The following is an 18,604-nucleotide window of genomic DNA, read 5'->3' on the forward strand; positions in this document are numbered from 1 at the left end:
TTTCACAGGTTAAGGATGACAAAGATGATTCATGGATTAAGGAACTTGCTGTATGAGGAAAGACTCAAAAAATTAAACTTGCATTCTCTGGAAAGGTGAAGGGTGCGAGGAGACTTGATCGAGGTTTATAAATGGATGAAGGGGTTTAATAGGGGGGATATTAATATGTTTCTGATGGTAAGAGAACTGGGTAGGACATGAAGTAATAGGTTTAAACTAGATAAGTTCATATTCAACAAGGACCTAGGCATGAATTGGTTTACCAACAGAGTGGCAGATGAGTTGAACAGGCTGGGCAGTCATGTTGTGAGTGCCAATATAATAGTCACAGTAAAAAATAGATTAGGTAAATTCATGGACAGTAACGTTAGGTTGGGTTAGGTTCACAGGAACTGCCTTGTACAGGAATACCAGCCTCTTCCAGACTCCTTGCATTCTTATGTTCTTATGTGCTTGTGTTCTAAAGCCTCAATTTCCAGTCAATTTTCTGTCAGTTTCCTGTCAAAAGCATAAAAAATCTCCTACACAAGGATACACAAGGACATGAGGAGACCACAAAAGGCCAGACTGCCTACACAAGGCAGCTCCTGAAGATGGGATGCTCACCGAATTCACTTCATGTTCATAACTGCATCTAATCTTTGTTTAAAGGTTTCAGTTATTTTTGCCTCAACTACATACCTACTCAATTTGTTCCACTGACCCACCATTCTATCTAAAGCCTCAGTAAGTTCCTCTCAAGCTCCTGTCCAAGCCTCCATCTCAACCCAGGTGAGCCAGGATGGAGGCTTCAAGTGTGACCACGACTGGAGTTTCCTGGTCTACTACAACAACCCCTATGCACCCCACCTTCTGCGGGAGACTGGTGACCGCTCAGCCACGGGCCTCATGAAGGACGACCTCCTCATGCTCAACTTCTTCCCGGAAGTCCCGGAGAACACCTACTCCAGCAAGAACGAGGTCATCTTCATCATTGATCGCTCGGGTAAGCAGTACAGCTCCTCACAACACTCAGGGTAATGTTACGCAGGTAGTCTTTGAGTTACGATGTATGCGACTCATGACCGCTTGCGCTTAAGACCAGACTAATAGTATTAGTAATACTTGGTTAAGTAATTAGTTAACATTTCAAATATTCTGCCATGGGTAGGGCTGCTGTTTGTTTACGCAGTTCCCGCTCTTCCTACCAAGCTTACTGCTTGATCTAGCTGAGGCCCATTGGCTAGCAAAATGGTGACCCTGATATCAGCCACCTCACAGTATTACTGCAGCAGCTCCCGTAGGTGATTGTTCACTGGACACAGCAATCCTAGTTGGACGAAACATTCATAGAAGGTAAGAAGATGCAGGAGAGCCAGGATGGAGGCTTCAAGTGTGACCACGACTGGAGTTTCCTGGTCTACTACAACAACCACAACAAGCCATTTATGCAGCTGATGTGTCCTTTGTTTACACTGTCCCCCCGCCAACACAGCCCCCGGCACAATGACTTGGCGGGTGTTTGGCTGACATTGGTGTCTTGGCGAACTTGGTAGCTCCATTGTTTAGTGTTGAAAAAAAAAGAAAAAAAAAAAGCTATGTGGGTAAAGGGTCACCTGAACAAAGGAGCTAGGGTGGAGTGAGCACATGAGGAGAGAGGCAGGTTTAGCGGGGAGGGTAGGAGGCATGGGAACACCGCTCTTTACATGGCAGGACATTTGAAATAATATCTCATTTTATATTTTACTGTAATTTTCGTCTTACAACCTATTCGACTCACAACTGACGTGCCAGTGCCACACCTCGTCGTAGCTTGAGAATTTCCTGTAATGTTAATGCAATAGTGTATCCAAATGTTAAGGTAATAATGTTCCTTGTTGTCACCAGGGAGCATGCAGGGCGACAAGATCAAGAACGCCAAGACAACGCTGCTCCTGTTCCTGAAGAGTCTGCCAGCCGGGTGCCTCTTCAACGTGGTCAGCTTCGGCAACCACTACTCTCTCCTCTTCCCTGAGTAAGTGTCGAGGGGGACTGAGCATATGTTGAGGGAGACTTCATGAGCATGTATTAAGGGGGACTTCAATGAGTGTGTCTTAGGGCTTGTTGACCAATTTGTACTAATCATCTCAGTTATTACTTAGCCCAGGAAAAAAACTGCAGTGGTAAATTGAACTGAGCTATCAAAAAAATCACTGTTCTCTCCTCCTCCCTGAGTAGGTGTTGGGAGTGGCCTAGCTGGGGGTTGTTTGGCAGTTTATGCGCATCACCCAACTGTTACTCAAGAAAAGAGTATTGCAGTAAATTGAACTAAGGAGTCTTTGTGTGTTGCAGAGGAAGTTGCATGTACAGACTAGTTGAAGGATTATTAATTAATACACACAAAGATATGTATTGGAGTTGTATATACATAGTTGACAGAGGTTATTGGAATACACAGTGACATGGAATTGTACCTTTCTTAACCCTGTTTGTGTGTTGCAGAGGAAGTCGCACATACAATGAGGAGACACTCAAGATCGCCCTCAACCTCCAGGCCACGATGGATGCTGACATGGGCGGCACAGAGATCCTGCAGCCACTCCAGAGCATCTACTCCAAGCCTCTCAGACCTGGCTTCTACCGACAGGTGTGTGCATTTTCTGTCTGTTTCTGCTTCTCCTCCTCTTTTAACTTTTATTTATATTCCCTTGTGGGGCTGGACGGGCTGTGAGTCTCTCCCACTACTGGTCAGCCTGTGTCTTCTGTCTGTTTCTCCTCCTCTTTGTTTATCTTTATTTTCCCTTGTGGGGCTGAACGGGCTGTGAGTCTCTCATTCTTGGCTGCTAATCTAACTTGTACTCATTCCAGGAATGGAGTGAATACAAGAGTTGTGTATTCGAATACGAATACAGTCATCCCTCAAATAGTACGGTTTCGGTTTTATACGGGTTGTCACGGAAGAATTTTTGTAGGATTTTTAAATTTCCCGCTCATCGCACCAAGTAGCCATGGCGTGAGTGGCATCACTGTTCTACCAAAACACCTGCTGAAAGCACCCATAAGCGTTCGAGAAAGATGTTCACCTTGCAGAAGAATTCAGATTTAGGAAAAGTTACGTTTTGGGATGAGTTACATTGCGGTAGGGAGAGCATACCACGTGAATGAGAGCACTGTTTGCTGTAACAATCATAGTGTAAAAGAAATTCTTACCGCAGTAACTGCCAGTGCTCCAAGAGTGCTGCAAGAGTGGAGATAAAGGCCATCGTTGCTATGGTAAAGGCGTCTCACTTGCTGCAAAATGGCATACGCTGATCTTCCTGGCGACGTTTAACATGCATTCTAGCTGTCCTGGCTGATGAACTCCTTACAACAGAAGATGAAAAGGAAGCTGCAGTGGTTATGGTGGCACAGAGAGGTGAAATGCAATGGAGACACTTATATGTGTTTGTTTTGGCCGCCATATTTGCTGATGACGTCATCACAACATGAAGACGCTCCACCTCTCAAGGCCGGGAGCCAGCAGACGTGCCGAGTTGGCAACTCGTGCTGCCGTGTCACGCGTTTGAGAGCACTCGGGACATTTCGAGTCATGATTCCCTCTCTCAGACGCAGCCCAGGAGTGTTTCTAGGGGGGGCACTAATTTTATACGGATTTTCGAATAGTACGGGGGTCCTGGGTCTCTAACCCCCATACTATTTGAGGGACGACTGTACTTTAAATTCCAACGAATACGAACTTGAACACTGATATGGTTTTAATTTATTTACAAATATGAATACTTATTGAATATATTCTTTAATACATTCATGAATACTTTTCATTGAAAATACCTTCTTGATGTAACTGGGTATAGCACTGTTCTAAAGTTATGCAACAGTAAAATGAGCTCATGAATCTGTTCTATACACAACGACAAAAAGTCCGCCCAAGAAGGCTGGAGCTGGAAGGAACAACGGCTGTTATTTCTGTTAATAAGATTTGAAGTATTTGTCAGATTATTCACAGAATATGAATACTTCGCTCTTGTATTCCTATACAAATGAGATTACTCTGATTTCCATCAATAATTATTATTATTATTATTTTTTTTTTTTACAGCACAGAGAGCAACTCAAGGGCAACAAAAAGAAAATGTAGAAAAAAGCCAGCTAACTGTTGCTCCCATATAGCGAAAAGTATAGAGTGGCCAAAAGAGAGGTCAATTTCGGATGGAGAGGTGTCTTGATACACTCTTCTTGAAAGAGGTCAAGTCAGAAGCAGGAGAAAATACAGACGAAGGAAGGCTGTTGCAGAGCTTACCAGTGAAGGGGATGAAAGAATGGAGATGCTGGTTAACTTGCATAAGGGGTTTGGACAGTATAGGGATGAGCTTGGGTAGAAAGTCGTATGCAGTGGGGCCACGGGAGGGGGGGGGGGGGGAGGCATGCCGTTAGCAAGTTCAGAAGAGCAGTCAGCATGAAAATATTGATGGAAGATAGAAAGAGATGCAACATGGTGGCAGAATTTAAGAGGTAAAAGGCTGTCAGTAAGAGGAAGGGAGCTGATGAGATGAAGAGAATACAGCCAAATACGTTTTTTTTAATGTATATATTTGAATATGCACACTGAATACGAATACTCCATCCTTGACTAATTCCACCTTAAAATTTTTCTTCAGACAAATTCTCAATAGATAATATGTCTCAGTCTGTCCTTATTTCTGTTGTAATCTTTAATGAGTGTCTTTTGTTCACAGTAAAGGAAGCAGCTCAAGGGCAACACAAAACAAAAAAACAAAAATGCTACCTTTACTACTTCCATTCTGCTCTCCTTGGCCACAGATTATCCTGATCACGGACGGGGAGGTGTGGAACGTTAGTGCTGTGTGTCAACTGGTACGTCGGCATGCATACGAGACACGGCTCTTTTCCGTCGGGGTAGGGCACGGCGCGTCGACGGCCCTGGTGCGTGGGACAGCCAGAGCCGGGCGGGGGCGCTCGGAGATGGTGGTGGAAGAAAGTCACCTGCAGCAAAAGGTGAGGCTGTTGGAGTGTGCTGTTTGGGGTGTGCAGGAAACTATAACAAAAGGTGAGGCTGTGGGAGTGTGTTGTTTGGGGTGTGCAGGAAACTATAACAAAAGGTAAGACCATGGGAGTGTGCTGTTTGGGGTGTGCAGGAAACTATAACAAAAGGTGAGGCTGTGGGAGTGTGTTGTTTGGGGTGTGCAGGAAACTATAACAAAAGGTAAGACCATGGGAGTGTGCTGTTTGGGGTGTGCAGGAAACTGTGTGACAAAAGGATTATCAAACTTTTGGTGGACTTCCTTGAGCAATTGCAATTAGAATAGCTTTTTTCTTTCTCCTTAGGAGGAGTAATGGCTACTTTTTTTTCTTATGTAGGAAACTTTAAAAAAATATTATCATACTTTTACTGCACATGTTTAAGCATTTGTGATTGGAATTGCTTTTTTTTCTTTCCTTTTGGACCAGTAGTTATGCCTGCCTTTTTTCTTATGTGAAAAATTATGAAAAGAAAAAAGATTATCAATATCAGATGAAAAAAGGTTATCACCCCTGTGCAGGAAATCATGTAACAAAGGATTATCAAACTTTTGGTGCACTTCCTTGAGGAATTGGGTTCTCCACTGAGCTCTACCTGCCATCTGGCAGCCCTGGTGGAACTGCCCAAAAAAATATGCATGCGGCGTACGTCCAAATAATTTTTCTTATTAGTTTTTTGCTATTATATAGAAATAACATATTTTTCTCATAGCTACGGTATAGAGACACTTGACTTACTAGTAGTATTTAAGAAACAGGGAAATGCAAGAAATAGGAAATTTAAATATATTTTTTCCCACCTAAATAATGGTCACATGCTCTATGTTGTACCTTTAAAGTTCCATATAGTGAATGTAATATTATAAGATGCTAAAGATGTATGTATTATGATTTAAATTAGAAATATGAAATAAATATAATACTTGCTGCCGGCAGCGTACGATATGTTTAGTAGCAGTGTAAACAACCTCCTGCGCTCTGATTGGAGAGACAGAGGAGTACATCATGTTGAGGCAGCGGCGTGCCAACCGGAGGAATGTTGAATGGCAAAATTTTCAACACTACCTTCCACCATTACCATAAGATTTTGAGAGCATGACACCATGCCAGACTTGTTTGGCTTCTCTTTTCTTGCATGACGGAAATATTTACCCAAGAGGCCGCAGTGATGCATTCCTATTAACCATGGGATGGAGTGTTGTAGGATATATCGATGAATGCTCTTATTTTGCCAACAGTGTTCATTACAACGACATGAATAATGTACAGCACTCAGATTTTTTGGTGTAAACATGATAGTAATCATTACAACTCTGATGTTTTGTTAGTTTGGTACAGAAAAATGTCAATTAAGCCTTGCTGGACCCCAGCTGGCCACAGGCTTGGCTCTGGCAGAGGCTCCAGCAGGGCCAACAGATGGCAGGTCCAGCTCAGTGAAGGACCCAATTGCGATTAAAATAGTTTTTTTCTTTCTCTTTAGGATCAGTCATCTTGCCCACTTTTTTTCTTATATAGGAAATTATGAAAAGAAAATGGATTATAAAACTTTTGCTGCACTTCTCTTAGCATTTGCGATTAGATTTATCTTTTGGACCGATAGTTATGCTTGCCTTTTTTTCTTATGTGGGAAATCATGAAAAGAAAAAAGATTATCAAATGTGCTGTTCAGGGTGTGCAGGAAATTATATAAAAAGGATTATCAGAATTTTGCTGCACTTCTTTAAGCATTTGTGATTACGATTTTTTTTCCTTTCTTTTTCTTTAGGACCAGTAATTTTGCTTGCTTTTTTCTAATGCAGAACATAATGAAAAAAAATTATGGCTCATCAGACTTTTCCCAGAGCTTGTGTCTGATAAGAATATATATTTTCTTCCATTTAGGAGCAGAACTTATCCTCACTTTTTTTCTTATGTGCTTTTTTATTTACCTCTTGTTTTCTTATTTATATGATCATTTTCACTCTTGACTGACTCCTCTGCTGTAAAAAACTGAACAATTTTTTTTTCTTTGTGTGTGTGTGTGTGTGTGTGTGTGTGCTGAAGGTGATGGGGCTGCTGAGCTCCATGCTGCAGGAGAGTGTGCAGGAGGTGACCATTGCATGTGAGGTGGACCCGCCCACTCAGGTCAAACTGGTGCCAAAGGTGCCTCCCGTCATCTTTGGTGGCCAGCACCTCATCCTCTACGCCCGGGTGCCGGCCACGACCCAGGTAAGGGGCAGCCAGGCATGCGCTCGGTCAGTCCTGTCTCCCAATCTATATTTGTCCAGTTTTTGTTTCATTTTATGGACACTGCCTGCTTCAACAATGTCTTTCCCAAGTCCATTCCATGTATCCACACTCCTGTATGAAAAACTGAACTTCTTTAGGTCTTTCAAACAAATCCCCTTTTTCAGTTTCTTGCTCTCTCTTCTTAGTTGCCTCCTCCCTTCCATCTCAATTAAATTATTTCTATCCAACACATCCATTCCACTCGTATTCCTGTACAACGCTATCAGGTCTCCTCTTTCTCTTCTTCCAGTGTTGGTAAGCCCAGTTCCTCTAACCTAGTCTCGTATGGCAGGCTTGATTGTTCTGGTACCATCTTAGTCTCATTCCTTTGAATCCTTTCAAGTTTCCTCATGTCCTTTTTCTTGTGTGGTGACCAGAAAACTGCTGCATAATCTAGCCTTGGTTTAATCAATGTTGTTATTATTTTCTTCATCATGTCCCCATCCAAGTAGTGAAATGCCACTCAGCAGCAGACTGTTTGTTTCTCTGAATATCTTGTTTATATGCTTCTCAAATTCTCCTAATAGGGATGTACCGATGTATCGGTATCGGTGGTATCGGCACATTTTAAGAGTATCGGTATCAGTATTGGTATCGGCTGATTTTCTGCCGATATTACCGATACTTGAAGGAGTTTTGTACGTCGCATGTCACTCGTTGCAAATAATTTTGTTCAACAGAAATTGAATTTTCTAATTTGTTGAAAAAATATTAGAGAAGTGTAATTATCCAGTATCATGATACTACGTAGTTTGGAATTTCCCGTGATTTAATTTTCATCACTTTAAACGATAAGATTCATATTACTTTGAATACAAATATATAATACTTGGTATACAGTATAGCCTTTGGTACCGCGGACGCGTACAATACAGGTTTAGTAGCTTCGGCGCGGGATTGGCGGAACCCCTTCACTTGCCTCATTTGCCTGCCTCAGTCAGTCAGACGGTCGCCCCGCAACGGGGCACGCTGCCAGGGCTGCCTAAATGTACGGCAATTAAGGTAAAGCTAACCTTGCTGAGTCAACTAGACCTCACGAGGCGCCTCCTCCCTCGCCCCTTGTCGAGACTTATGGGGGTGGGTGTTAACACTTGGGTTAACCACGCACTGCTGCCTCGCCGCGCCGTATAGGGTTGATATGCGCTTCCGTGGTGCAGTGGTCAGCACGTCTGGCTACGGATCTATGGACACCTTTCTTCAGGCCACCACTGGTTACTTTCTTTTTTCTTCCCTTCAATGGTGTAAAAAAAAAAATTTTTATTTTTTTTTTTTTTATTTATTTTTTTTTTTTTACATTTGATATTGCCTTTTAGCTGCTGGAATTGTTGTATAAAAAAATTAATGTACAGGTATTGGTCAAATATTGGGGTATTGGTATCGGTATCGGCACATCCCTAATTCCTAAGTCTTTTTCTTTCTTCACTGCATCAATGATTGTCCCTCCCATCTTATACACTCCACTTGGTCTATTTTTACTCCTGTCCATTTTCTTTGTGTGACACTTCTTTTCATTTTTTACTCCATTTATGTATCTCATTTAAATTTTTCTGCAGTTTATTACAATCCTCCTTACTCTTATTTTTCTAAGCAGTTTGGCATCATCTGCAAACAAACTGGTGGGCAAGCTCTCCTGTTCTGTAGCTCTGACCTAACTTAACCTAGCCTAACCTATCCAAGCCACACCTCTTCATATACACCAGTCTCACCTAACTCCACACCTCCCCCGGACAGGTCAAGAATGTAACAGTGAGGGGCCAACTGGGCACCAAGCCTCTGCTCAGCATGGTGGAAGGCCAGCAGGTCACCACAGTGCATGACGAGGCCAAGTCACTTCACCGCCTGGCAGCACGGGCCCAGCTTCTACAGTGGGAGCTGGACGAAGAGGGTGAGTCCATATTCTTAATGTATCGGGCTCCATTACAACTACTTTCCAAGGCCACAGAGATAATTAACCCGGTAGCAGGGACAGGCCAAATTTGTGTCTTTACCGCGAACCAGCGACGGGCCAAATTCTTGCCTTGACATGAACCCCCCAAAATAGAGGATACATAAACCGATCACAAATGTGTTGATACATATAATATAATGGTTTGCATTTGTGATGATTTTTTCTCATAAATTCACTTAGAGGGGCCTTTAAGAAACATGATCCCCACAGCTACCAGGTTAACTGGGTTTTGAGGGGTGGCCTTCCCATTCAAGGTGCAGAAGTCATGTAAAGCTATCACTGGGAACACAAAACAGTCCATGAACATCCCAGCAACTTCTACGAGAGTTTTTTAAAAAGGCGGACTGAGGGGCCAACATGTTTATAAATGCTGGCTTGAGGCAAAGTGCAATGACGTAGCAAGATGTGCAGGAGTGTGTGTGAGAGGGCTGAGTCATGAGTACAGTAACAGTCCATTATCTGAAGATCCATCAGTCTGGTTTTAAACAAAGTGTCATAATAGTAGTAGTTGTGGTAGTAGTGGTGGTGGTGGTGATGATGTTATGCCAAAAAAATATGAAAAACACATATATTATCTTCTTTTTCCTTGTCCTATTCCCTTTTTCCTCCTCCTCTTCTTCCTTTTTCTCCCCCTCTTCATTTTCCTCCTTTTTCTCCTCTCCTCCTCCTTCAATTCCTCCTTTTCTCCCTCTCCTCCTCCAATTCCTCCTTTTTCTTCTTTTTCCCACCTCCATTTCTCCCCTTCCTCTTTTTCTTCCTCCTCCATATTCATCTTCCTAGTCCTTCTCTTCCCCCTTCTTCCCATCTTCCTCTACTAATTGATGTTCTATTTTCCCCTCTTGACTTCCAGATGACGTCGCTGAGGACATGGTCTTACTGAGCACGGCCAGCGGTGTGGTGTGTCAGCGCACGGCACTTGTCGGCATCGATCAGGAGTCGGGGAAACCAATCGGTCAATCTTGTAAGTTCCATATTTTAAATGTACCGAGTTCCCATTACAACTGTTTCGAAGGTCACAGAGAAGATTAACCGAGTTTTCATGGGTGACTTTTCCCTTTCATGGTGCAAAGGTCCCGTGAAACTGACACCAGAATCTCAAAACAGTCTTGTTAGGCCCTTGTTATTAAATGTACCAAGCTCTCATTACAGCTGTTTCCAAAGGCCACAGAGAAAAATAACTGGGTTTTCATGGGTGGGGAAGGGATTGATTTCATGGGGAAGGATGGGAAGGGTGGAGGGAGGGGAAGGGAGAGATTTAGTGGGTACAGAGAAGGGAGGGATTTCATGGGGAAGGAAGGGAAGGGACAAATAGACAGACAGACAGACCAATAAGCAGCTTACCAAAGGACACACACACAAAAAAAAAGACAGATTTGCCCTTATTGTATTTAAATCAACATGCTACAATTGATATTTCACCACCTTAGCATTCAGGTATGGCATCATTTTGCATTAAAAAGGTAAAGGTAAAGTTAGGGCCATGTGCTATAGCTGTGCATGGCCTCAGTGCTCATCTCTGTAACACGGGCAGGGGGCGAATATATCAACCCACAATGCTATCTATCTTCTTTTCTTTTAATGTGAACTGTTACTATATATATATATATATATATATATATATATATATATATATATATATATATATATATATATATATATATATATATATATATATATATATATATATATATATATATGGATAGGCGGGGGCCGAACGGATAGCGTACTGGACCCACATTCGTTGCGTGATGGACGACGCGGGTTCGAATCCTCACGCTACCACTCGGATTTTTCGGTCACCGCCGAGTGGCTTAAAACTACCCACATGCTGTCCTGAAGACCACCCATCAACCTGGACTCTAGAGGAAGCCGTCCAAGCGAATCAAGTACGAGTTCCGGGGGGCAGCATGAGCCAATGCAAGATGGCGCCACTATAAACACTCGCCTGCGCCAGAACGGGCTGGGCTGACCATCAGGCCCCACCTGGAAGAAGCCTTGGGCCGACCATCAGGCCCCACCTGGAAGAAGCCTTGGGCCGACCATCAGGCCCCACCGGGAAGATGCCTACCGGCGCAATAGGCAACAACGTAAAAAAAATAGAGAGAGAGAGAGAGAGAGAGAGAGAGAGAGAGAGAGAGAGAGAGTGTGTGTGTATATGTGTGTGTGTGTGTGTGTTTTTTTCACATCAAAAGAAAAGTAGATAGCATTGTGGGTTGATATATTCGTTTGTTTTTAATATCTTGCAGAATATTTACAGTTTTGTTGTTGTCATAGCTTGAATTAAAAGACTATGTTGTTTATATTATTCATCCATGTGTATTCCTCTCTCTTCCCAGCCCCAGCCAAAGAAATTCAAGAGAAAGCTATTCATTCCTATCACAGTCAGAGGTATGAATTTGATCCCCTCTGTCCATCTCTTTCTGTGTCAATCTCCCATTCTATCTCTCTGTCTCTCTATTTCTCTTTGTCTGTCTGTCTCTTTTTTTATCTGTCTCTATCCATTTCTCTGTCTTTCTCTCTCCGTCTCTGTCTATCTCATTCTCTCTATCTGCCTCCCTGTTAGTTTGTGTCTATCTGTCTCTATCTTTTTGTCTTTCTGTTTCTGTATATCTCTGTCTCTGTCTGTCTCTTTCCCTGACCATCTTTCTCTCTCTCCCTCCCTCTCCCATCAAAGCTAAATTACTGGAGTTCATACAGTAGAATCTCGATTATCCAGTACGAACGGGGGAAAGCTCATTCCGGATAAACTGTTTTGCTGTTGTTTTGAGACACTGCTGTAGAATTTTTTTTTTTTTTTTTTTTTTTTTTTTTTTTTTTTTTTTTTTCCTGTAGGTCACTCCTGTCAGGTATGGTGCTAAGGCACATTTCATATGAATAGTTCTCACGCAGTGGATCAGTAAATTTACTGACTACTGAGCTGTCAGCGAGTTGAGCAGATTTGGTGCAGGCGGTTGATACGCTTCTAACACACGTACCATCTACACACTGCGTAACCTTGCCCTGTAACCTCGCCCTGTAACATCCTTTGATGCGACGCACAAAAACCAACAACTAGCAGAACGGGAGCGTACTCCGACACATATCATGTATGTTCGCGCGTGGGTGTTATACACTGTTATGAGATCCCATCCACACTGGCATTTTTGTTTTTCTTACACGACTGTGTTATGTTACGATGTTTTGTTTGCGTGTGTGCACCCGGCCTAACACGGCCTTATTACGATACGGTGTTCTGTTCACATGTGTGATGCCGCACACATATTTCTGAACTGTACTCACCTGCGGCACCAGTGGCAAGAACGGTGGCACGGAAACCCATTCGAGGGGTCACTCAACAAACTTTGACACTCCCACACACTCATGTGCCCATGCTCTCTCTCTCTCTCTCTCTCTCTCTCTCTCTCTCTCTCTCTCGTGGGAGTGTTGAAGTTTGTTAATTGACCCCTGGAATGGTTTCCGTGCCACCGTTCTTGCCACTGGTGCTGCAGGTGAGTACAGTTCGGAAATATGTGGCCAGCATCACACACAGAAACAGAACACCGTATCATAACAAGGCCAGGTACACACATGCGAATAGAACATCGTAACGTAATTCAGCTGTGTAACAAAATCACGTGTGGATGGGACCTCGTAACAACACTGCGTAACACCATCATGAACATACATGTTATGCGCCAGGGCTCGCTCCTGTTCCACCAGTTGTCAGTATTTGTGTGTTGCATTAACCCGCAAACTGCTGTACGCCTTCTGGGCGGCTGAGCGGTAAGCTGCTGTAAGCCTTCTGGAAGCGGGCTTTTCAAACAGGCGCCAAAAAGTTTCCGCCGCGGCTTCAGATACTGCCAGAAAAACATTTTTGTGATAGAAAAATCTAAGAAATATGCAGGCTACAACACATTTCGAGCTACAGATATGTGTATTGTAATATTTATGACACGTTTATGTAACTTAGATATCATTTATTGAAGGTCAATCTCTCGCTGATATAGCCGCACTAGGCGACGCACTCAGAATCTCAGTCCCGCAGCTTACGGGTTAAAGGATGTTACAGGGTGGGGTTACGCTGTGTGTGGACGGTACGTGTGTTAGACGTGTATCAACTGGCTGCACCGAGTCTGCTCAACATGCTGACAGCTCAGTAGTCAGTAAATTTACTGATCCATTGCATGAGAACTATTTCTATGAACTGTGCCTTACTATGTTACCCGAAAAAAAAAAAGGATTTTTTGTAAATTCAGGCCCCAGATATTTGCTGTTGTTTTGAGGGTGCCATTGTTTTGAATGCCGGATGAACAAGGTTCTACTGTATTTACAGTGTTTCTGTCAGAGCTCATATAATAACAATATTTGCAGTTCACCAGTTCTGTGGCACTTCATCATTTTTCATTCTGTTTTGGAAGACTAAATACATGCATGCGTTCATTTGCCAGCCTTGTTCATAATGGCAGCGTTTTAGAGGTGGTTGGTAATCCATGGTGAACAGAAACATGTAAAAGAGCTAATCTTTTTGATAGATAGGTGGATAACATATGCCAAGTAGTGCATTTCATTATTAATTAATCTCTGAGGGTTTACTGATGGAGGTGATGTTGTGATGTGTACTTCAATATACCTAACTTTGTCTCTCTTTACTGTTAGTGGCTTTTTGTTCGGATCGAGTAAAACTCCACAGTCAAGTATGATGTTTGGTGCTCAGCCAATGCCAGCATATTCACACTCTCCTGCAATAGAGACAGATAATACAGGAGAGTGTGAAGGACTGTCAGCGAACAAGTTTGCATTGTGAGTACATAAACGTGGGTCTATTTGGTCTGTTTTTTGTTCTTTCTCTCTGTCTCTCTTGCATAGGTAACTATAGGGTACAGTATGTTTGGTAGGCAAAATTTAAGAACGTTTAATTGATCCATGGCACATCATTCAATCATGTAGCGATGGCTGCCTGTACTGGTGCTGTGAGGTGACTGTGGGGCATCCTGAACCATGTCTGGCATGTGGAAAGGATGTCATTCAATTGCTGTCTGAACTGGTGCTGTGAGGTGACTGTGGGGCATCCTGAACCATGACTGGCATGTGGAAAGGATGTCATTCAATGGCTGCCTGTACTGGTGCTGTGAGCTGACTGGGGACATTGTGAACCATGTCTGGCATGTGGAAAGGATGTCATTTAATGGCTGCCTGTACTGGTGCTGTGAGCTGACTGGGGACATTGTGAACCATGTCTGGCATGTGGAAAGGATATCATTCAATGGCTGCCTGTACTGGTGCTGTGAGCTGACTGTGGGGCATCCTGAGCCATGACTGGCATGTGGAAAGGATGTCATTCAATGGCTGCCTGTACTGGTGCAGTGAGCTGACTGGGGGGCATTCTGAAGCATGACTGGCATGGGGATAGGATGTCATTCAATCAACCGAGGTATGATTGTACGTATTTTTAAATTTCCGCTGCTTATAACAGACTTTCGGCATTAACAGACTAAGTTTCCCCTCAATTAGTCCATTGTATTGAGGGTTTACTGTACTTAATTTTTCATTCTGTTTTGTAAGGGTAAATACATGCATTCCTATGCCAGCCTTGATCATGATGGCAGCAATATTTCATTTTTCATTCTATTTTGGATGGCTAAATATATGCATGCATTCATATGCCAGCCTTGTTCATAAAGGCAGCGTTTTAGAGGTGGTGTGTAATCCATGGTGAGCAGAAACATGTAAAAGAGCTGATCTTTTTGTAGCTTCAGTTAAGATGTATAACATATGCCAAGTAGTGCATTTGATAATAAATTAATCTCTGAGGGTTTGATGATAGAGGTGATGTTGTGATGTGTACTTAAATATACCTAACTTTGTCTCTCTTTACTGTTAGTGGCTCTTTGTTCGGATCGAGTCAAACTCCACAGTCAGGTATGATGTTCGGTGCTCTGTCAGCGCCGGCATGCTCCAGTTTTGGCAGTGCCGGTGCGTCCCCTGCCCCACCACAACAAAGGGGCTTCAGCTGTGGCTTTGCATCAGCACCCATCAGAGGGGCTACAAACACTGCTGATCAAGCCAACAGTCTCAAACATGTTGGGGCTCACACACCCACATCTGGTAAGGCTTTGGTAGAGGTTGTGTGTACTATTTTCATGGGTAGTTTTATGAGCCTAATGGTAGGCTGTCAAGGCTTCTGTACCGTGAATGTGAAGAAACACTCATGAGAACTTGACTTATCTCCTTTGTGGCCTTTGGAAATAGTTGTTTTGAGAGCCAAAAACATCTGAGAATATGGACAGTGGGGGTCACAGAAATCTCCTCATGTTTACTTGACACCAGTCGATACACTTCTTAGGTTGTGTCAAAAATGCCCCCAAAATGCCAAGCTCTTATGTGTGTCTGTCTCTATTGCAGGAGAGTGTGAAGGACTGTCAGCGAACAAGTCTGCATTGTGAGTACATAAACATGGGTCTATTTGGTCTGTTTTTTGTTTTTTCTCTTTGTCTCTCTAGCATAAATATATATAGGTCACAGTATATTTGGTAGGCAAAATTTAAGAACGTTTAAATGATCCATGGCACATCATTCAATCATGTAGCAATGGCTGCCTGTACTGGTGCTGTAAGCTGACTGTGGGGCATCCTGGACCATGTCTGGCATGTGGAAAGGATGTCATTCAATGGCTGCCTGTACTGGTGCTGTGAGATGACTGGGAGACATCCTGAACCATGACTGGCATGGGGAAAGGATGTCATTCAATGGCTGCCTGTACTGGTGCTGTGAGCTGATGGGGGGGCATCCTGAACCATGTCTGGCATGTGGAAAGGATGTCATTCAATGGCTGCCTGTACTGGTGCTGTGAGATGACTGGGAGACATCCTGAACCATGTCTGGCATGGGAAAATGATATCATTCAATGGCTGCCTGTACTGGTGCTGTGAGCTGACTGTGGGACATCCTGAACCATGTCTGGCATGTGGAAAGGATGTCATTCAATGGCTGCCTGTACTGGTGCTGTGAGGTGACTGGGAGACATCCTGAACCATGACTGGCATGGGGAAAGGATATCATTCAATGGCTGCCTGTACTGGTGCTGTGAAGTGACTGGGGGCATCCTGAACCATGTCTGGCATGTGGAAAGGATGGCATTCAATGGCTGCCTGTACTGGTGCTGTGAGCTGACAGGGGTGCATCCTGAACCATGTCTGGCATGGGGAAAGGATGTAATGATCGAATTTTGATTATCCAGAATATTGTCTGTAAGGAAACTGAGACCTGTAACCTGCATGTCTTCTGTATATGCTTGCACTAATGCACTTATGTCCTGGAAACTATGACACATGTGGAAAGGATCTCATGATGGAATCATTATGAAATTTTGATTATCCAACATTTTTGCCTGTCTGCAGAGTGCATGAAGTCAGCTGTATCAGGGCTCTAAGGGCAAAGAGCACTAGTAAAACACTCATAAAACACCTAAATGTGGAAATTTTGTTTTGAAAATTAAACTGGCTGTTAGTTACATCATGTTCTTTGGATTTTTAGAGTTTGGATTAAATCGGATAAATAATATATATATATATATATATATATATATATATATATATATATATATATATATATATATATATATATATATATATATATATATATATATATATATATATATATATATATATATATATATATATATATATATAACACAATTTCACACAAACACTGATTCCATTGAATTTGTCTAGCTGAAAACTTTCTATTGATTTATGATGATATTGTTATGTGTGTTTTCATTATGTTTATGCTATGCTTGACTTTGAAGGCCTGTAGCTCAAAACAAGGTAAGTGGCTTGTTCGCCCCTTGAGCACTAGACACCTCATGTACCAGATATCTAGGAAACTGAGATCTGTAACTTGAGTTTCTTCTGTATATGCTTGCACTAATACACTAATGTCTTCTCAACTCATATCAGCTCCTGGGGTCGCTCGTTGATTGGAGGTTCCTCATCCTGTTCACCTGTGGAACAACCTTCAGGCCTCCTGGGGGTGGTCAGTCTGCAGCAGTTTGATGGGTCATGGACCTTGAAGGATGCTGCAGAGCTTACTGGCATGCCCTTTGATACCCTGTCTGCCAGCAACCCTGCCAAGGTGAGTGTGGGTATTACATAGTTAAGAGAGGTGCCATGTTTGCAGCTTCCAGGGCAGTAAAGGGAACAACAGATACTTGACAGAAATCTGTTCACAGAGGACGCAGGAGTAACTAGTGTGTGTGGGTACTACCTAGATAAAAGAAGAGAGGTGACATGATTTCAGCTTCCAGGGCAGTGAAGTGAACAACAGACAGAATCAACAGAGACCTGTTCACATGGGATGCAGGAGTAACTAGAAGCCATGAAAGATATCAAGAAGTACAGCTTCCCCAACAAATGCATGGAACACTGGCACAGCCTGGACAGAGAGGCTGTTTAGTCCAAAGCCATGAAAGATGTCATGAAGTACAGCTTCCCCATCAGATTCATGGAACACTGGCACAGCCTGGCAGAGAGGCTGTTCACTCCAGTGACTTAAATGAGTTTAGAGATAGTGATTATGCTTCACTCATGAGTGCCACTCATTTCCTGCACATCACAGCAAGGACAGCCAGCAAAAAAGGTAATGAACACCCACCGGTCAGTGGAATAGAATATGAGTGAAATATGTAGACGCAGTGATGTGTCAGTTAGGTTGGTACCAGTGGGTAGACAAAGCAGAGGTACCAACCTAATTGACACAACACCATGTCTATAAATTTCACTCAGATTCTATTTCATCAACCCATTGGTGTTTGATGCCTTTCTTACTGGCTGTACCTTGTTGTGATGTGCAGTGATGAGCTGCCCTCCTGGGGCCCCGTCTGAACCTCAATCAACTTCTCTAAACTCATTGAAGTCTTTGTTGAGATGTGCAGTGATGAGCTGCACTCGTGGGTCCCGTCTGAAGCTCACTCAAGCTTGTCTCTAAACTCACTGAAGTCTTTGTTGTGATGTGCAGGAAATGAGCTGTACTTGTGGGGTGAAGCTCAATAAAGCTTGTCTCTAAACTCACCGAAGTCTTTGTTGTGATGTGTGGGAAATGAGCTGTCCTCGTGGGTCCCGTCTGAAGCTCAATCTCTCAATCTCTCTGCCCAGGCTGGGCCCGTGTTCAGTGCATATGTTGGGGAAGCTGTATTTCTCAATATCTTTTGAGTGTCTTGTCTCATTCAAATCCCTTTCATGGCTCCTAGTTACTCTACCATTCCATACAGACTGATTTTTATTGATTGTCTCCTCCTCTCCCTTCGTTGCCTTGAAAACTGCAATCATAACACCTCTCTTCCTCTAAGCCAATATCACTTTCTCTATGATCTTTTGACCCTTGTTGTGAATCATGATAGATCATGTTTGTCAA

General features: G+C 43.0%; 1 protein-coding gene across 2 annotated transcripts in view; it reads left to right on the forward strand.

Moving 5' to 3' along the window:
* Positions 1-18,604, forward strand: part of LOC126998810 (von Willebrand factor A domain-containing protein 5A-like) — a 35,753-nt gene that overhangs the window by 14,008 nt on the left and 3,141 nt on the right. Inside the window, exons 8-19 of one of the 2 annotated variants that reach the window (XM_050860899.1) lie at positions 772-985; positions 1,867-1,993; positions 2,461-2,605; positions 4,780-4,974; positions 7,042-7,206; positions 8,998-9,151; positions 10,065-10,175; positions 11,551-11,602; positions 13,850-13,993; positions 15,075-15,298; positions 15,596-15,632; positions 17,152-17,326. In XM_050860899.1, the coding sequence (XP_050716856.1) occupies positions 772-985; positions 1,867-1,993; positions 2,461-2,605; positions 4,780-4,974; positions 7,042-7,206; positions 8,998-9,151; positions 10,065-10,175; positions 11,551-11,602; positions 13,850-13,993; positions 15,075-15,298; positions 15,596-15,632; positions 17,152-17,326 (1,743 nt within the window). The remainder of the gene's footprint in view (positions 1-771; positions 986-1,866; positions 1,994-2,460; positions 2,606-4,779; positions 4,975-7,041; positions 7,207-8,997; positions 9,152-10,064; positions 10,176-11,550; positions 11,603-13,849; positions 13,994-15,074; positions 15,299-15,595; positions 15,633-17,151; positions 17,327-18,604) is intronic. The other variant, XM_050860900.1, reaches the window with a different exon arrangement.

The sequence above is a fragment of the Eriocheir sinensis genome, chromosome 15 (genome assembly GCF_024679095.1).
Source record: "Eriocheir sinensis breed Jianghai 21 chromosome 15, ASM2467909v1, whole genome shotgun sequence".
Lineage (NCBI taxonomy): Eukaryota > Metazoa > Arthropoda > Malacostraca > Decapoda > Varunidae > Eriocheir > Eriocheir sinensis.